At 42.0% G+C, this 17,994-nt stretch overlaps 1 protein-coding gene across 1 annotated transcript in view; it reads left to right on the forward strand.

The window, feature by feature from the left end:
* Nucleotides 1–11,032: 11,032 nt before the first annotated feature.
* LOC136875975 (multiple inositol polyphosphate phosphatase 1) overlaps nucleotides 11,033–17,994 on the forward strand; it is a 75,053-nt gene continuing 68,091 nt past the window's right edge. The window contains exon 1 of the mRNA XM_067149590.2: nucleotides 11,033–11,207. Within this exon, the coding sequence (XP_067005691.2) occupies nucleotides 11,033–11,207 (175 nt within the window). The remainder of the gene's footprint in view (nucleotides 11,208–17,994) is intronic.

Consider the following 17,994-nt stretch of genomic DNA (forward strand, 5'->3'; position numbering starts at 1 on the left):
AAAATTTGCTTTACAACGCACTGACACATGGGTCTTATGGCGACGATGGCATAGGAAAGAACTCACCAACACACTGGTCTTATGACGACGATGGGATAGGAAAGAACTCACCAACACACTGGTCTTATGACGACGATGGCATAGGAAAGAACTCACCAACACACTGGTCTTATGACGACGATGGGATAGGAAAGGACTAGAGTGGGAAGGAAGCGACCGTGGTCTTATAAGGTACAATCCCAACATTTGCCTGGTGTGAAAATGGAAAACCACGGAAAACCTTATTCAGAGCTGCTTACAGTCAATAATTAATATCTTTTCAAGTACTGCACCTAGAAGCATGCTCTTTTCAAAATGCTCAGTAGAAACACAAAAAACTTGAAAATTGAAAATCCAACTCTAGGTCCCTATCCACGCAAAGGGTCACATAACTTATATAAATGATACGAGTAAAGAACTGGAATCAGAGATAAGGCTTTTTGCGGATGATGTTTTACTGTATAAAGTAACAAGCAAATTATAGGAGGCACCTTAAAGGGGCCCCGCGGCCTCTTAACTTGGGAGCGTAGGTTGGTGACCGCGGAACCCTTAGCTGAGTCCTGGCATTGCTCCCATTTACTTGTGCCAGGTTCCTCACTTATATCTATCCTATCCGACCTCCATTGGTCAACTTTTGTTCTTTTCCGATCCCGACGGTATTAGGTTGCGAGGCCTAGAGGAGTCTTTCATTTTCACGCTCATCAAGGCCCTTGTCTTTCTTTGGCTGATATCTTATTGTTTTCGAAATATCGGACCCCATCCATTTTTACCCTCTGATTAGTGTTAACAGAGGATGGTTGTTTAGGTGTACTTTTTCCTAAAGCAATAATCACCACCACCACCACCACCATACTCTAATTGGTGTCTTACTAGAGACCTATACGCCCTCTCTTTTACAACCTCACTACAACCCCAAAATACTCTCATAACAATGTGGAGAGATATGTGACCTTTCTTAACAACCTCGCTAATGTGATTACTTAATCCATTGAATATTCTTCCTTACTTACAGTGGTTCTCATGAGATATTATCACCCTAACAACACAACAGTAAAAATTCAGAGGATTGTGCCTCTTGGTTAAACTTACAACCTGACTTTTCACCCCGTTTACCATCATACCATTGTCTGCTATCCATCTCACAGCATTATCGTGGTCTTTTCGCAGACGCTCACAGTCACAATCCTGGAACTTATTTCCTAGTCCATACAGTATAGCGTCACCTGCAAAACACCTTACCCTGTGATTTCAGTTTCTTTCCTCATATCCAGAGCCAGGAATCTAGGCAAAATGCTTTTTTTTTCCTGGGTGGATATATACAAATGTCAAATAGAAATAAACGTGTTTCCGCTTCTTTGGGAACGAGAGGACCAGTTACTGTTTTGCATTTTTTGTGTTTTATTGCGTATTTTATCTTCCGTTGCCTATGTCTTTGCTGGCGAGATGTAGTGTTTACAGTGCACATTATGTCATCTCCCCTAGTATGGGCTTTGGCAATAATGAAAGTGACTGAGGTATGAGCGATGCTAGTAATGCCATTCCTTATGCGGCCAGTCCCTATTATAAAAATGTCGTTCATAGGGTCGGTTGGTGCATGCATTTCAGTGGACTTGGCAGGCTGAGATGTAATAGCAACTTCTGGCTCGGTGAGGAAAGCAACAGGAAACTACTTCACTCCTCATTTCCCTAGTATACCTCTTCAGTGACGCCTAGGCCATCTATGACAACTAATGGTGGAGCTGTTCAGGATCCAACCAGCCTTCGGGCTGAAGACTGAACATATATATGCCTATTTAAAAGTCGAATCCCTTCACATTTTGCCTTTTCTTGAATTGTCATGAATATTTTCTATTAATAACATATTAAAGTGGAAATAAAAAATAAAATAAAATTCTAATGTAATGGAATGTACCGGTATCCCGTGGCTTAGGGATTGACTGACCGTCTCTTACCCGGGGGTCAGGTCACGGATTTTTACTTGGATCTGATGGCAGGCACGAGGTCCACTCAGTCTCCGTTATTACAATTGAGGAGCTATCTGACTATGAAATGGCGACCCCGATCTAGGAAACCAAGGTTCTTAGTAACGGTATTTCGTGAAAGCTTGGAGTGAATACAGAGTAACAGAATATGGCTAATCAATTAAGGAAGGTTATTTGTTTTACCATAAACTCATTTGCGAGGAATTTAATGTCTAATTTCCAGGTGAGTGTCTTCATAGCAGTGTGCTAAATGAGTTGTCACTACTTTCTTCACCAAGTTGTGCCTTAAAACAGTATCCGTCATTCTTTATCTCGCAGGAACAATCTGATTAGGCCTACTATACGGTAACCTCTTCTTGATACCAGAGATTACGGGGTTGAGGAGTAAGGAGGGAATTCTCCCGGTTCCGGTAATACTGCCAACTGAATGGAAATGAAATCTGAATTGAATCGATAAAATGATCGATCGGTATGAATTTCCTAAACTTTTATTAAGCCAGAAACTGTGACACACACACATTATATAACATTTCTCGATGCGAATCTTGTTCGTAGCATGAATTCTATAGTTTGGCTTTGCTGTGTAAACAACAACGGTACTAGTACCTAAAGTGTACGCCAGATGTCTCACGGCGATGCATAACCATAGCCGACTATAGTTACAAGCCGGAGTCACGTAAGTTTGGCAACGTCCAGTGGAGGCCATGGTGAAAGCGCGGGATCTATCCGTGTATGTTGATGTCGAGTGAACGTCTCGTGTTTCGTTTAATTTTTCACGGATATGTTCGAGTATATATAACAAGATAAGTGATAGAATAAGTATACGTAGAGCCTATTATCGAAATAATGTGAAGACTAAGAAGGGCTGAGTAGCTTGGACTGTAGAGCTGGCTTTCTGAGCCCAACTCAGTCCGGTGGTATTTGAAGGTGCTCAAATACGTCAGCGTCGTGTCGATAGATTTACTGGCACGTTAAAGAACTCCTCCGGGACAAAATTCCGCATCTCAGTGACTCCCAAAAACCGTAAAAGTAGTTAGTGAGACGTAGAATCAATAAGGTTATTATTTGTGAAGGAGCGGACTGAATTTATCTTATTAACAAAACGTTTCGTGTATGTGCAGATGACCAGAAAATGTTGTGTTCCCATGTATCGTAACAACTATAGCATTAAAAAGGTTTTGTTACTTCGTTTCGGTGTCCTTTAGACGAGGAATTAATACAAAAACGGATTTGTCACTTTAAACGGGATAATTGGAAACCTGGGAAAGATTCAGTCGTATTCATAAAACATGTCACACACGAAAGTTTTTCGCTAGGCGATAATATTTGTGATAGTAAAGTCAACATTACTAAAACACAAACCTAATGAGCTTCTCCGTGATGCATGTCCAATTATTTTGCCAACATATTTGTCTCCGAAAAGTTTTAAAATAAAAGATCCTGAAGATAGCAGCCTTGATATGTAGAGTAGGGTTAACAAGAAGATGGATGATAATGCCATATGTAACCCATTTAACTCAAAATTCACCAAGATATGAATGCTACTGTATATGATAATAGTTATCAGGTGTTGGCAAAAGAAATGGCATGTTTAGCAGATTGTAAAATATCAAGGTGGTCTCAACTAAATGCATATTTATTAAATTATATAGGAACCACTTCTAGTAATGTTAGTATTAAATGTGTACAAATAAATATATTAAAATGCTTCACACCCTGATAGAGTATCGTCACGTACCGTAAGCAGTGAAAGCACACTCTTTGTCTTACCTCATATTTTTAAGGGAACAATTCGAACTTTGCACTAAAAAGGCCGGACTGAGTGGCTCAGACGGTTGGGGCGCTGGCCTTCTGACCCCAACTTGGCAGGTTCGATCCTGGCTCAGTCCGGTAGTATTTAAAGGTGCTCAAATACGCCAGCCCGCTCCAGAACATAAATCTAGACACCTCCACCCTCCTGCAATTAATTGCTCTTCAAGCAACCCCTGTAACTCCAACCATGCCTGCCAAGCAATTAATTATTAACTAACCCCACCATGCACGTTTCCAAGCTATCTCCCGTCCAACCCCTAAACCAAGTAAATCAACCCGCCACGAATCCTTCTTGCCGGCTTCCTCCCTTACTCTCAGCCCCTTTCCGCTAGCATACTTCTCTATATTGTTCTGACAGTTAAGCAACATTGGGAGTGGTCATCCACTGGATGGGTGACCATCATCCCCACTCTACACCTACTGGCCGTGCACCACTATGAATCACTATCCACTCCCTCCTACGAGAAATGATGAAACCACTGGACACTATATAGTGACCCAGGACTTCTTTTTTCTCACCCATATGGGTCCAGGCCATATCTTGGACAGTTCAGACTCTCATTTTTTTAGGCCACTACCATCCTCACCACAGTTCTGTTCCTACCACCAAATTGTCGAAAGCAGCACTCAAGGCCGACAAGGCCGAAGGGCTAAATTGCTCAAATGGATCTGGGCTCCTCCCACATATCCGTTGAGACGCGTGGTCTACTACTCATGTCGGTAGATATAGAGATCAGTGGTCGAGGGATACAAGTGGAGTACCTGGGAGGACTTGTACCTCGCCCAGGCGGCTTCACCTGCTACTGAACAGGTGCCTTGTGGGGGGGGGGGGGGGGAATTGGTGATTGAAAGGGATGCACAAGGAAAAGGGAAGGAAGCGGCCGTTGCCTGGAGAAGAAGTGGGAAACGCAGGATTCCGAGGTGGTCGAACGGTGTATGAGGCATCACAGTGACCTCTGTAAGTATATGGTAAAGAACTCATAAAAGTGGATATTTGAAAAATCCATAATTCTAGTCCTTCAGGCAAGCAACTCAATGTTGAAAACCTCCTCGGGATATCAGCTACGAATTTTGGGTAAATACTGTGTAAAGTATGATAAAGGAGAGTATATTCTTTATTTATTCTTAAAAATAACAATCCTTTTCTTTCTTTCTTTCTTAATCTGCTTACCCTCCATGGTTGGTTTTTCCCTCGGACACAGCGAGGGATCCCACCTCTACCGCCTCGAGGGCAGTGTCCTGGAGCTTCAGACTCTGCGTCGGGGGATACAACCGGGGAGGATGACCAGTACTTCGCCCAGGCGGCCTCACCTGCTATGCAGAACAGAGGCCTTGCGGGGGGATGGGAATATTGGAAGGGATAGACAAGGAAGATGGAAGGAAGCGGCCGTGGCGTGGCTTTAAGTTAGGTGCCGTCCCGGCATTTGCCTGGAGGAGAAGTGGGAAACCACGGAAAACCACTTCCAGGATGGCTGAGGTGGGAATCGAACCCAGCTCTACTCAGTTGACCTCCCGAAACTGAGTGGACCCCGTTCCAGCCCTCGTACCACTTTTTCAAATTTCGTGGCAGAGCCGGGAATCGAACCCGGGGCTCCGGGAGTGGTAGCTAATCACACTAACCACTACACCACAGAAGCGGACACAATCCTTTTCTTAATCACCGTTATCCAATCGAATAGATTAGCAGTTTGTCTTTTTCTAGCACTACGAGCGCTAATGTGAGTCAATCCAGAGTTCCACTTAAGCCCTTATAACTACATTTGGTGAACACATTTTCCAAAAATCAAAAACACCTGATCGTATTGAACCAAGGAACACTTTTAAAAAATAATTATGTAAATAAGTTAATTTGGCTAGGATATGAATTTAAAAAATGAATAAACAAACAAGCGATTTTAGGCTGTTTTTCCGGAACTGCATTTAGACCCGAAGTGATTTTTGAAATTTGGTTTTTTAGTTTGATAGAGCTATGCAAGACTCACAATTTGAAATCTTTTCGGGCCCTTTAGCCCTTCAACTTTAAGCACATTTGAGGAAGCGGCTTAATTTTACGTTTTCCTTAGTATGGGGACCCCTGCTTTGTCGCAAAATGTCGGGACGTATGGGCAATGAATGGCTTCAGAATTATCGAACGCATTCCAGAAGAAAGAGCGGCTTATCGAAATTCCAAGATCACCAGTGCCGAGCGACAGAATTCTTATCGGAAGCGCCTCGTAGTTAAGACAGCCGAGTGTGGTGAAGCGAGCTCAGGCTTATACTAGAGATTTCAATATTGATGCCAGACTGAACTTACACGCTCTCGCCTTCATGAAAACGCATTTTAATGTAGATTATCTGCCCATCGAAGCTCCCACGAGTCTGGTCGTTACTTATACCCGTAATATCAACGCCGGTGGAGTATTATTACCGAGCAAGTTGGCCGTGCGGTTTGGGTCACGTAGTTGTGAGCTTGCACTCAGGAAGTGGTTGGTTCGAACCCCGCCGTCAGCAGCCCTGAATATGATTTTCGGTGGTTTCCCATTTTCACACCAGGCAATTGCTGGGACTGTACCTTAATCGACGCCACGGCCGCTACATTCTCAATCCTATCATTTTCCCGTCCTTGCTTCGCCGAAAATCTTCGATGTGTTAGAGCGACAGTAATCCACTATAAAACCACTATACATCTTATATCACAGACTCCACTGTCTAAAAGGCATGTACATTTGTTTAGAGAAGGGGACACGGGACGTAAAAATTGATGAAATATTCTTCTTCTTCTTCTTCTTCTTCTTCTTCTTAATATGTTTGCATTCCAGGTTTGGTTTTTCCCTCCGACTCAGCGAGGGATCCCACCTCTACCGCCTCAAGGGCAGTGTCCTGGAGCGTGAGACTTTGGGTCGGGGATACAACTGGAGAGGATGACCAGTACCTCGCCCAGGTGGCCTCACCCGCTAGGCTGAGCAGGGGCCTTGTGGAGGATGGGGAGTTTGGGAGGAATATACAAGGAAGAGGGAAGGAAGTGGCCGTGGCCTTAAGTTAAGTACCATCCCGGCATTTGCCTGGAGGAGAAGTGGCAAAACCACGGAAAACCACTTCCAGGATGGCTAAGCCGGGAATTGAATTGAGTGAACCCCGTTCCAGCCCTCGTACCAGTTTTCAAATTTCCTGGTAGAGCCAGGAATCAAACTCGGGCTTCCTGGGATGGCAGCTAATCACACTAACCACTACACCACATATGTGGTCGATTAAATATTCTATTTGTATTTTAGTAAGATGATCCAGCCCGCCTCTGAGTGGCTCAGACAGTTGACTCCAACTTAGTAGGTTCGATCCTGGCTCAGTCCTGTGGTATAGTAAGGTGCTCAAATACATCAGCCTCGTGTCGGTAGATTTAATGGCACGTGAAAGAACTCCTGCGGGACAAAATTCCCGCATCTCGGCGTCTCTGAAAGTAGTTAGTGGGACGTAAAAACATTAACATTATTATTACATACTGTTCAGCATTGCGGGTGAAGCTGCCTGAGCGAGGTACTGGTCCTCTTTCCCAGCTGTTCCTCCGACCTAAAGTCTCGCGTCCCAGGACACTGCTCTTGAGGCGATGGAGCTGGGGTCCCTCGCTGAGTCCTGGACGGTAAACGAATTAGGAAAGAAAGAAAGAAAGAAAGAAAGAAAGAAAGAAAGAAAGAAAGAAAGAAAGAAAGAAAGAAAGAATATTACCTCTTTCATCGCAGACCCCACTGTCTAGAAGAAGTGTAAATTTGTTTAGAAAAGGGGACATGGAATGCAGAAATGAATGAAACATTCTATTTTTATTTTATTTTCAATTGTGAATCTGCGTTCTTAAATGGTGCCTAAATTATGACAATTCTTCTTCTGCAAGGTTTTCTAATTATTATTTCTTTGTAAGATGATACATAGGCTGCATATTCCCACTGGATGGATAATTTGACAGTCAGACTGATGGAAGCAGGTTTATTTGTGAAATATCTGCCAAGACAGCTGGTGTAAGTATAATAGAGGAAAGTAATTCATTGTCAATTGTAAATCACCATTCCTACGATATACGCAAAGAAAAATAAAGTTTTGCTCGTCGGGGATAGCTGTACAGCGGGGGAATTTCAAAATTAAAAGATATGTAAGTGTGAACATTGGAATGGCATTAAGTACGTACTGTCAATTTGATGCTTTTACCGTACGGTACTCCTTGTTTTGGGGCAGCTATCCCTTGTGGATTCTCTTTCTCACACAGGAGAAACTTATAGTCGTCCCCACAGTCTGCCATACGCTACAATGGAGGAAATGAAACCAATTTTCAAGGTTCCGTCAGACTTTAACCTTATGAAAACGTGTCTCCATGGTCGTATGCAAAATCCAAATGCATCTGTAAATAGCATTTATATGAAGCTGCTTACCAAAAACTCTGTTTATGGGGATAAAGACCGTTTATGGTATGGGATGATTTAACCAGGCAAATATCACAAGATGTGAAATGCTGCAAAGACTAGGGCCGAGTATTAGCTCTCATACTGCGAGTATAGTCGTCATGCTGCGACTCGACTTGAAAATACTGAGATGAACCGAGATAGTTGGCCGTGCGGTTAGGGGCGCGTAGCTGTAAGCCTGGATTCGGGAGATAGTGGGTTTGAACCCCACTGTCGTCAGTCCTGAAGATGGTTTTCCGTGGTTTCCCTCTTTTACATCAGGCAAATGCTGGGGCTGTACCTTTAAGGCCACGGCCACTTCCTTCCCACTCCTAGCCCTTTTCTATCCCATCGTCGACATAAGACATATCTGTGTGGGTGCGACTTAAAGCAAATTGTAAAAAATATATATAATAATAATAAAAATAAGAGGAGGAGGAGAAAAGAAAGACTGAGAAGTGCTGAAAAGCTGTTAAAAACTTTAACCACAAGGCCAAGTAAGTCACGACAGCTGCTGAGAGAAGGTTAGAAGATGAAATGGAAGAAGGCGTAGATGATCCAATCTATGGAGCAGGCGTGCACTGAAGTTGTGATTTTTAAAGGCTATTTGTTAAGAACCAAACCAAACCCCATGGCACTACAGCCCTTGAAGGGCCTTGGCCTACCAAGCGACCGCTGCTCACCCCGAAGGCCTGCAGATTACGAGGTGTCGTGTGGTCAGCACGAGGAATCCTCTCGGCCGTTATTCTTGGCTTTCTAGACCGGGGTCGCTATCTCACCGTCAGATAGCTCCTCAATTATAATCACGTAGGCTGAGTGGACCTTGAACCAGCCCTCAGGTCCAGGTAAAAATCCCTGACCTGGCCGGGAATCGAACCCGGGGCCTCCGGGTAAGTATTTGTTAGGAAGGAAACCATATTTTTCCAGTGTCGACTCAGTTAAATATAATTTGAAATTTGTTCAGTCTGTCGAATACACAAGTTCAATATAAATATTACACTATAGCATACTTGTAAAAACACATTATTAAACAAGGAATGAAAATTACACACTATTATAGTGTTGTTACTTGTCGGTATTCTATAGACTACCGCTTTTAAGTTAGGCCTACATTTAAAGGCAATTCCCTGAAAAGCTATTATTTTTAAATACACAAAGAGCATTTGCTCAGTCGGGCTGAGTGGCTCAGACGGTTGAGGCGGTGACTTCCTGATCCCAGCTTGGCAGGTTCGATCCTGGCTCAGTCCGGTGGTATTTGAAGGTGTTCAAATACGTCACCCTCATGTCGGTAGATATACTGGCACGTAAAATAACTCCTGGGGGACTAAATTACGGCACGTCGGCGTCTCTGAAAACCATAAAAGTAGTTAAGTGGAACGTAAAGCCAATAACATTATTATTAACACTTTTTCAGTTAGTATGAAAAGTATATGCCTTTGCTGGCGGGACCTAGTGTTTACAGTGCACTATGTCTTCTGGTATGGGCTAGAGCAATCTTGTTACTTTCATTGAATGAATGAATGAATGAATGAATGAATGAATGAATGAATGAATGAATACTGATCTGCATTTAGGACAGTCGCCCAGGTGGCAGATTCCCCATCTGTTGCTTTCCTAGCCTTTTCCTAAATGATTGATCTGTCTCAGCTTTATCCTTGGCTTTGACAAAATGAAAGTGATTGAGGTATGAGTGATGCTAGTAATACCATTCCTTCTACAGCCAGTCCCTGCTATGAATGGTGTGAAAATATTGTTCATAGGGTCGGTTGGTGCATGCATTTCAGTGGGCTTGGCAGACTGATATGTAATAGCAACTTCTGGCTTGGTGAGGAAAGCAACAGGAAACTACCTCACTCCTCATTTCCCTAGTACGCCTCTTCAGTGATGCCTAGGCCATCTATGACAGCTGATGGCGGACCTGTTGAGGATCCAACCAGCCTTCGGGCTGAGGACTAAACATACATGAAAAGTATAGGATTCAAACATTCACGTTTCCTTTATAATCTTGTTGTGCACATGCAGAAATAATTGCTGTAGATCAGATATTAGAGATTTTATTGGAGAAAAAGTGGGAGGGTTGGGGGAATGCCAAACTTTTTTTTACTTCAACATGAACAATCAAAAATCGGAAATTAATTCATATATCTTTAAACCGTCATTTTATTACCGAGCCAAGATACGCAGGCATAATCTGTGCGAATTTCAAATGTGTAGTAGCCGAGCTCGATAGCTGCAGTCACTTACTGTGAGTGTGGCCAGTACCCATTATTCGGGAGATAGTGGGTTCGAATGCCACTGTCGGCAGCGCTGAAGATGGTTTTCCGTGGTTTCCCATTTTATCACCAGGCAAATGCTTGGACTGTACCTTACATAAGGCCACGGTCGCTTCCTTCCCACTCCTAGCCCTTTCCTGTTCCATCGTCGCCATAAGACCAATCAGTGTCGGTGCGACGTAAAGCAACTTGTTAAAAAAGAAAGTCAAATGTGAAGCTGGAATCGGTTTTGAGAAAATACTCCTTATAAAATGCATTATTTAACATTGTAAGCATAGGGCGTTCTGTGTCCCCAAGATATATCAATAATATAATTTCATATCTATTCGGACCAGATATTTATACCTACGTGTTCTATGACCTTGACATGGCCCAATTGTTGGAAAACTTTGTCACCCATGTACCTGCATGAGACTTTCAAATACGGCCCTACTATGAAGATTACGCCACGTTATCTTATTCACGGGTACCGCTACAGCGGTATATAAGCAAGCACTTGACAAACACAAGATCAGTGACCATCATGGCTGTAGTCCAAGCGTGTTTACTTCTGCTGCTGGCTCTGGGCGCCGCTGCGCTGCCCGTTAACAAGACCGACTACTGCTACGCTGATATCACCGATCCGTACCTCAAGTTCGGCTCCAAGACCGCCTACGAGTTCATCCACCCGTCCAGCACTACTGAGGAGAGCATACCAAGTAAGAAGCAGTCCTTCATCTATCTATCTATCTATCTATCTATTTATAAAATAACATACGTTGACTGACTGACTGACTGACTGATTCATCATCGCTGAGCCAAAACTACCGGACATAAAGAACTTAAATTTTTGGGGATACATTTATACCTATTACATTGTAGATGCTTACTAAGGGAGAATTTTTGGATACTGCGTCGCTAAGGGGGTGAATTTTTAAAATGAGTGTATCTAATCTCAAAAACTTAACAGTTTAAAGACGAAAAAATTGGTATCTGGAATCTCCTTTAAAAATAAAGAAACACGTATTTTTTTTTTTTGGAAAATGTATATAATGGGGGGTGATGGTGGTGGTGGTGATTATTGTTTTAAGAGGAAGTACAACTAGGCAACCATCCTCTATTTAACTCTAATCAGAGAGAAGAAATGGAAGGGGTCCGATACTTCGAAAAATGAAGATATCGGCCAAAGGAAGACAAGGGCCACGAAGGGCATGAAAATGAAAGACTCCCTAGCCCTCGGAAACCTAATAGCGTCGGGGTCGGAAAAGAACAAGAGTTGACCAAGGGAGGTCGGATAGGATAGATGAAAGTGAGGAGCCTGGCACAAGTAAGTGGAAGCAATGCCAGGACTCAGCTAAGGGCCCCGTGGTCGCCAATCCACGCTCCAAAGTTCAGAGCCCCTGGGGCTAATGGGGGGGTGAACAGGAGTGACAAAGGGGGTGACTTTTTAAAATTAGTATCTCTACACACAGTATATCTCAAAAACGTAACATGTTACAGACGTGAAAACTGGTATTTGGAATCTCCTGAAAAGTAAAGGAACACGCATAATTTGTTTTCTGAAAATCCACTTAAGGGGAAGTGTTAAAGGGGGTAAGTTTTTAAAACGAGCATATCTACAGTATATCTCAAAAACTTAACATGTTACAGACGTGAACATTTGTATTTTTAATATCTTTCAAAACTAAAGTAACACGTATTTTTTTGTTTTCGGAAAATACTTAAAGTGGGGAGGGGGGGGGGAGGCTGAGAAAGAGATTGAATTCCTTTTATGGGGATACTAATATCTCAAAAACTCAAGATGTTACAGACATGAACATTTGTATTTGGAATCTTCTTTAAAAATAAAGAAACACGTATTTTTTTGGTAAGTCCACTTAAGAGGGTGGGGTGGGTGAAAAGAAGTGAAGAAATAGTTGAATTATTTTTATGAGGATACGCATATATCAAATACCGAAGATGTTACAAACGTGAAAATTGGTATTTGGAATCTTCTTTAAAAATAAAGAAACACGTATTCTTCTGTTTTCGGAAAATCCAGTTAAGGGGGATAAATGAATTGAAAAATTAGTATAATTCTTTGTATGAGAATACTTATATCTCAAAATCGAAGGATGTTACAGACGTGAAAATTGGTATTTGGAATCTTTTTTTTAAAAAAAAGTAAAACACATTTTGGGGGGAATTGACTTAAGAAGGTGTAAAACGAGTTGAATTATTTTTATGAGGGTACAAATAGGAAGTGGACTTCAAACAATACACCCCAAAGGGGTTTTGACTGGAGGGGGGAGGTGAGTAATGATGACAGAATTATGCATTTATATGAAACCGTTTGAATTGCGAATTAAAATTTCAAATGATATCTTATGTGTTAAATAACAGTAGGTTTGAAAGAAATCTAACCACTCAGAGAGTTAAATAGGGGTTAAGATCCGAAAATAAATATATTCATTCCTTCCTCCGAAACGGTTTAACGTACGAAGACAAAATTCCAAATAGCTGTATATATTTTAAATCCTAGGTGTGATATAGGAAATACATTTTAACGTTCCGCCCCTGAAGTGTTAAATGGAGTTAACTCAGTAAACGAAATTATTCATCCCTCCAAAACCGTTTGATGTACAAAGTTGTAATTTTATAAGAAGGGTCTTCTTTTATGTCCTAGGTGTAAAATATAATATACAGTACTTCAAAATATTTCTCCTCTAGGGGGTTTAGATGATGATTGACACTCAGAAACACAATATCTGTTCTTTTAAAATCGTTTCAGGCAAGAACATATTATTTTTTTATGAAGGTGGTCTTCTATATCCTAGATGTTAATAAATATTTAAAACATTCACCCCTTATAAAAAGCATTCATTCTTCCATTATTGTTCGACGTACAAAATTAAAATTTCACAGGTTGATCGCTTTTACGTCCTAGATGTTAAATAAGATAGGGTTTAAAATATTCAAATTCTTCAGTATGGGGGTTGATATGAGTGTTAGATCAGAAAATAAATAATCATTCCCCAAAAGCCGTTTGACGTACGAACTGAGGGCGTATTTTACATGCTCAGCTGACAGTGGACTCTCCAAAATGTAAAACTCTGAGTAAAAACTTCCAGTTTAAAACTGTAGCGAAGCACGGGTTTCTCGCTACTGATTCATCATCGCCGAGCCAAACCTACTGGACATAAAGGAATGAAATGTTGAGGATGTATTTATATCACAGTGTATGTGCTTACTAAGGAAGGATTCTTGGATATTCCGTCGCTAAGGGGGCGAGGGGGAATGAATTGGTTAAATGAGTATATTTATATCTCAAAAACTTAACAGTTTACAAAAGTGAAAATTGGTATTTGGAAGCTCCGTTAAAAATAAAGAAACACGTATTTGTTGTTTTCGGAAAATCCACTTAAAGGGGTAAAACGAAGTGAAAGGGGGCTTGGATTTTTAAAATAAGTATATCTATGGTATATCTCAAAAATTTAACATGTTAGAGACGTGAAAATTGGTACATAGAATCTCCTTTAAAAAGTAAAGAAACAGGTATTTACTTCGTTTTCGGAAAATCCACTTAATGGGGTGAAAAGAATTGAAATAGGGCGTGAATTTTTAAAATAAGTATATCTACGGTATATCTCAAAAACTTAATATGTTACAGGCGTGAAAATTCGTATTTGGAATCTCCGTTTTAAATAAACATGTATTTTTTCTCGACTTATGAGAGGACTGTTTCTCACATGAACAGTTCTAGGTCGCACGTTCCAGTAGCCTCGTCATCTTAGAAGTTAGCCCCAAAAGGCAATACCACAAACGTGATTTACAAAGAGGTAAAAGCAAATCAAAGCAAAGTCACGGCCATGAAGGCCCTTGGAGGAGTGGAAGGTAAAGGCTTCCAGCATTGTTAACCTCGGCACGTGATGGGGTAGAGTGGTTAGCTCTACGCCCGGCCGCCTTTGCCCCCAGGAATTAACCTGGTACTCATTTTTGGTGTAGGCTGAGTGAACCTCAGAGCCATATGCACCTCCGGAAGTGGAAATATCGTTTCTTAAATTTTACGACTTCCTGACGGGGATTCGAACCCACGTCCTTCCGGGCGAACCGAGCACGCCTTTACCGCCTCGGCCAGGCAGCCCCTTTACAAAGAGGTACTGGGGTAAATGAAACGTAACTTTTCGGTGAGTTTTTGTACTTTAGGAATTTTCAGAAAATGTTAGTGCAGTACCGAGGAACGATTACTTTTATCGAATCACAAAGTCCACGCGAGGGTACCGCGGGTAACAGCTAATATGAACAGGGCTTTAAACGTCACCGTATGGTACAACGTTAAAATGTCACAACTCATTACTTTTGCATACACCGAGCAGAGTAGACAGAGTGGTTTAACGGCAGCTACTTTTACTATAAGAGAGGCGGAGGGCCTGGTCCCCTCCGTCGGCTGTCCTGAGAATAATTTTCCGTGGTTTTTCATTATCCTGCATTAAATGTCGGGACATATCCTTTTATAAACCACGGCCAACATCCCTTACCGTCTGTGCATCGATAGCTGCAGTCGCGTAATTGCGGCCAGTATCCAGTATTCGGGAGATAGTAGGTTCGAACCTCACTGTCGGCAGCCCTGAAGATGGTTTTCCGTGGTTTCCCATTTTCACACCAGGCAAATGCTGGGGCTGTACCTTAATTAAGGCCACGGCCGCTTCCTTCCCACTCATAGCCCCTTCCCGTCCCATCGTCGCAATAAGACCTATCTGTGTCGGTGCAACGTAAAGCAACTAGCAAAAACCAACTCAGAAATAAAGAGAATAAAAGCTTTTGAAATGTGGTGTTAAAGAATCTGCTGATGATGATGAGATGGGTAAATCGAATCATGAATGAAGAGATATACTGAATCCAATTGGTGAGAGGAGAACCATGTAGTAAAATTTAACTAGTAGAAGAGACAGAATGATAGGACACGTCTTAAGCCACACAGGACTTGTTCAGTTGGTTTTTTAGGGAAGTGTACAGTAGGTGGTAAGAACGGTAGAGGTAGGCAAAAGCATGAATATGACAAACAGATTAGGGTAGATGTAGTATATAGTAGTTACGTAGAAATGAAAAGTTTAACACAGAATGTCTGTTAGTCTTCCGTTCCTTATACAAATCCATACCGTTCCGTTCCACCAATCTGAACCAAATTTTGTATACTTATCTTTTAGGGCCCTTCGGATAATCCTGTCTGCATGAAATGTTAACAGCCCACTCCATTCCCTAGATTTAGGCCCTTTGTCACAATCATGGATCAAGGGAGTGCAAACCCCATTCAAATAATAGGAATATATATATTGCTATTTGTTTTACGTCGCACTGACACAGATAGGTCTTATGGCGACGATGGGATAGGGAGGGCCTAGGAGTGGGAAGGAAGCGGCCGTGACCTTAATTAAGGTGCAGCCCCAGCATTTTCCTGGTGTGGAAATGGGAAACCACAGAAAACCATCTTCAGAGCTGCCGACAGTGGGATTCGAACCCACTATCTCCCGGATGCAAGCTCACAGCTGCGCGGCTCTAACCGCACGGCCAACTCGCCCGGTAGGAATATATAAGGCGCCTATTAACAACTTCTAGGTACTCGATAGGCTGTAAGATCTTATGTGTACAGACAACAATATGCAGACAAGTTTTATAATTGCAGGTGTCTTACATCTTCAGGATATAAACTGCTCTGGCGAGGCTACGGGAAGGGGCTACATTCAGGTCTCGGTAAACAAGCTAATTAGGGATGGTGAATTTACCCAAGTAGAGTTGGGGACAAAACATGACGACCTCAGTTCTTGGAAGCGACCTGGAAGCCGGCTGTAAATCCCACCCTGCACCCTACTGAGTTAATGAGCTCCATGCGATCCTTGCTTGGTATTCGATTTTCCTACTAGACGAAACAACACTTTAGATGTTTATCTTGTAAGCCCAAATGACTATATGGCAGCAGCAGGAATTTGCGACCACTCTGCTGCAGAATTAAATATTAGGTATCCCTTAAACACTAAACTAGATAATAAAGAGAAAATAAAAGTATATCAGTGTAGTAAAGCTGACCCTTTAAATTACAAGAGTTTCTATAGCAATTATTTCCTAGCTGGGCATCAGAAGGCGGGCACATAAACGTGAAGTGGGACAATTTCGTTAATATTATTCATAGGGCTACTGTCCGACTCGTTGGCTGAACGGTCAGCGTACTGGCCTTCGGTTCAGAGGGTCCCGGGTTCGATTCCCGACCGGGTCGGGGATTTTAACCTTAATTGGTTAATTCCTACGGCACGGGGGCTGGGTGTATGTGTTGTCTTCATCATCATTTCATCCTCATCACGACGCGCAGGTCGCCTACCTGCATCTGGCGAACCGAACCCATCCTGGGATATCCTGGCACTAAAAGCCATACGACATTTCATTATAGGGCTACTGAGCAGTTTGTTCCCCTTAAATTACTAAAACGGAACCGAGATCCAGAATACAATAGGAAAATTAGGAGCCTTAAAAAGAAAGTAAGGAAAGTGTAAAACGAAAGGATATTTAGTTCGGTGCATATGAATAGATTTCACAAACTGTCCAAAGAATTCGCTTCTGAAAAGAAAGCTGTTCATGACAAATTTATCAAAGATATACTTTCTTGCAAGGAAAATGGGTGGAAAAATCTCCATACGTATGTCAGGAAAAGGAAACGAGCCAGCCATGATGTGTCAGTGATAATGTCCAGAGAAGGTGAGGTAATTACTGACAATCTACTAATAGGTCATGAATTAAATCATTGTTATGGGAACGTACCTATTTAATGAGCCGAATAGCCTGGCGATAGATATTATCTATAACTGTTGGAATGTTGAAGTTTTCTCATAAAAAATAAAATGTCATGTATCATATCTTGTACATATTTTAGGAATACACATTGAGGTTATGTGTTGGTAATTCATATTAATTTAGTCAAGTGGTTTATCTTCATTTGTTATAGTCTTTGGACATTTTGAATTGCTATGTGCGTGTGTGTGTCAGTCAGTTGTAGTCAACAGGTCGTAATAAATGGATGTGTTATGAAGCTGGTGTTTCAATGGTATAAGTTTTGCCCTAAACGCGGTGTAAGCGAGCAGAAATGAAGATATTTTCAACAGGTTATGGGCCCAGAGCTCCAGAGCGCCAAAACGCCGCAGTAAATTTCGGTCAATATAAGTGGAAATTGAACAACGAGAATTAACGTCGGACGAAGCAAGTTGTGACATTATTGACGGTAAAAATGGCGACCTCGTGGACTGGTGAAGAAACACTGAATAGGAATGTGGCCAAGCTTACAGTGGAGAACTATTTTTCGTGGGCATTAAAGGTGAAACAAGAGCTGTTGTTGAAAGATGTATGGGAATCAGTAATAGGGTACGAGGATACGCCAGGTTGTCAACTGCCTCAGACGGAAACGAGACGACGAGCGCGAAACAATGTGATCGCGTTAGCGGTTATTTTCAAATATGTCGGAGAAGATTTTGAAAGTGACAT

Source organism: Anabrus simplex, chromosome 6, assembly GCF_040414725.1.
Source record: "Anabrus simplex isolate iqAnaSimp1 chromosome 6, ASM4041472v1, whole genome shotgun sequence".
In the NCBI taxonomy this organism is placed as follows: domain Eukaryota; kingdom Metazoa; phylum Arthropoda; class Insecta; order Orthoptera; family Tettigoniidae; genus Anabrus; species Anabrus simplex.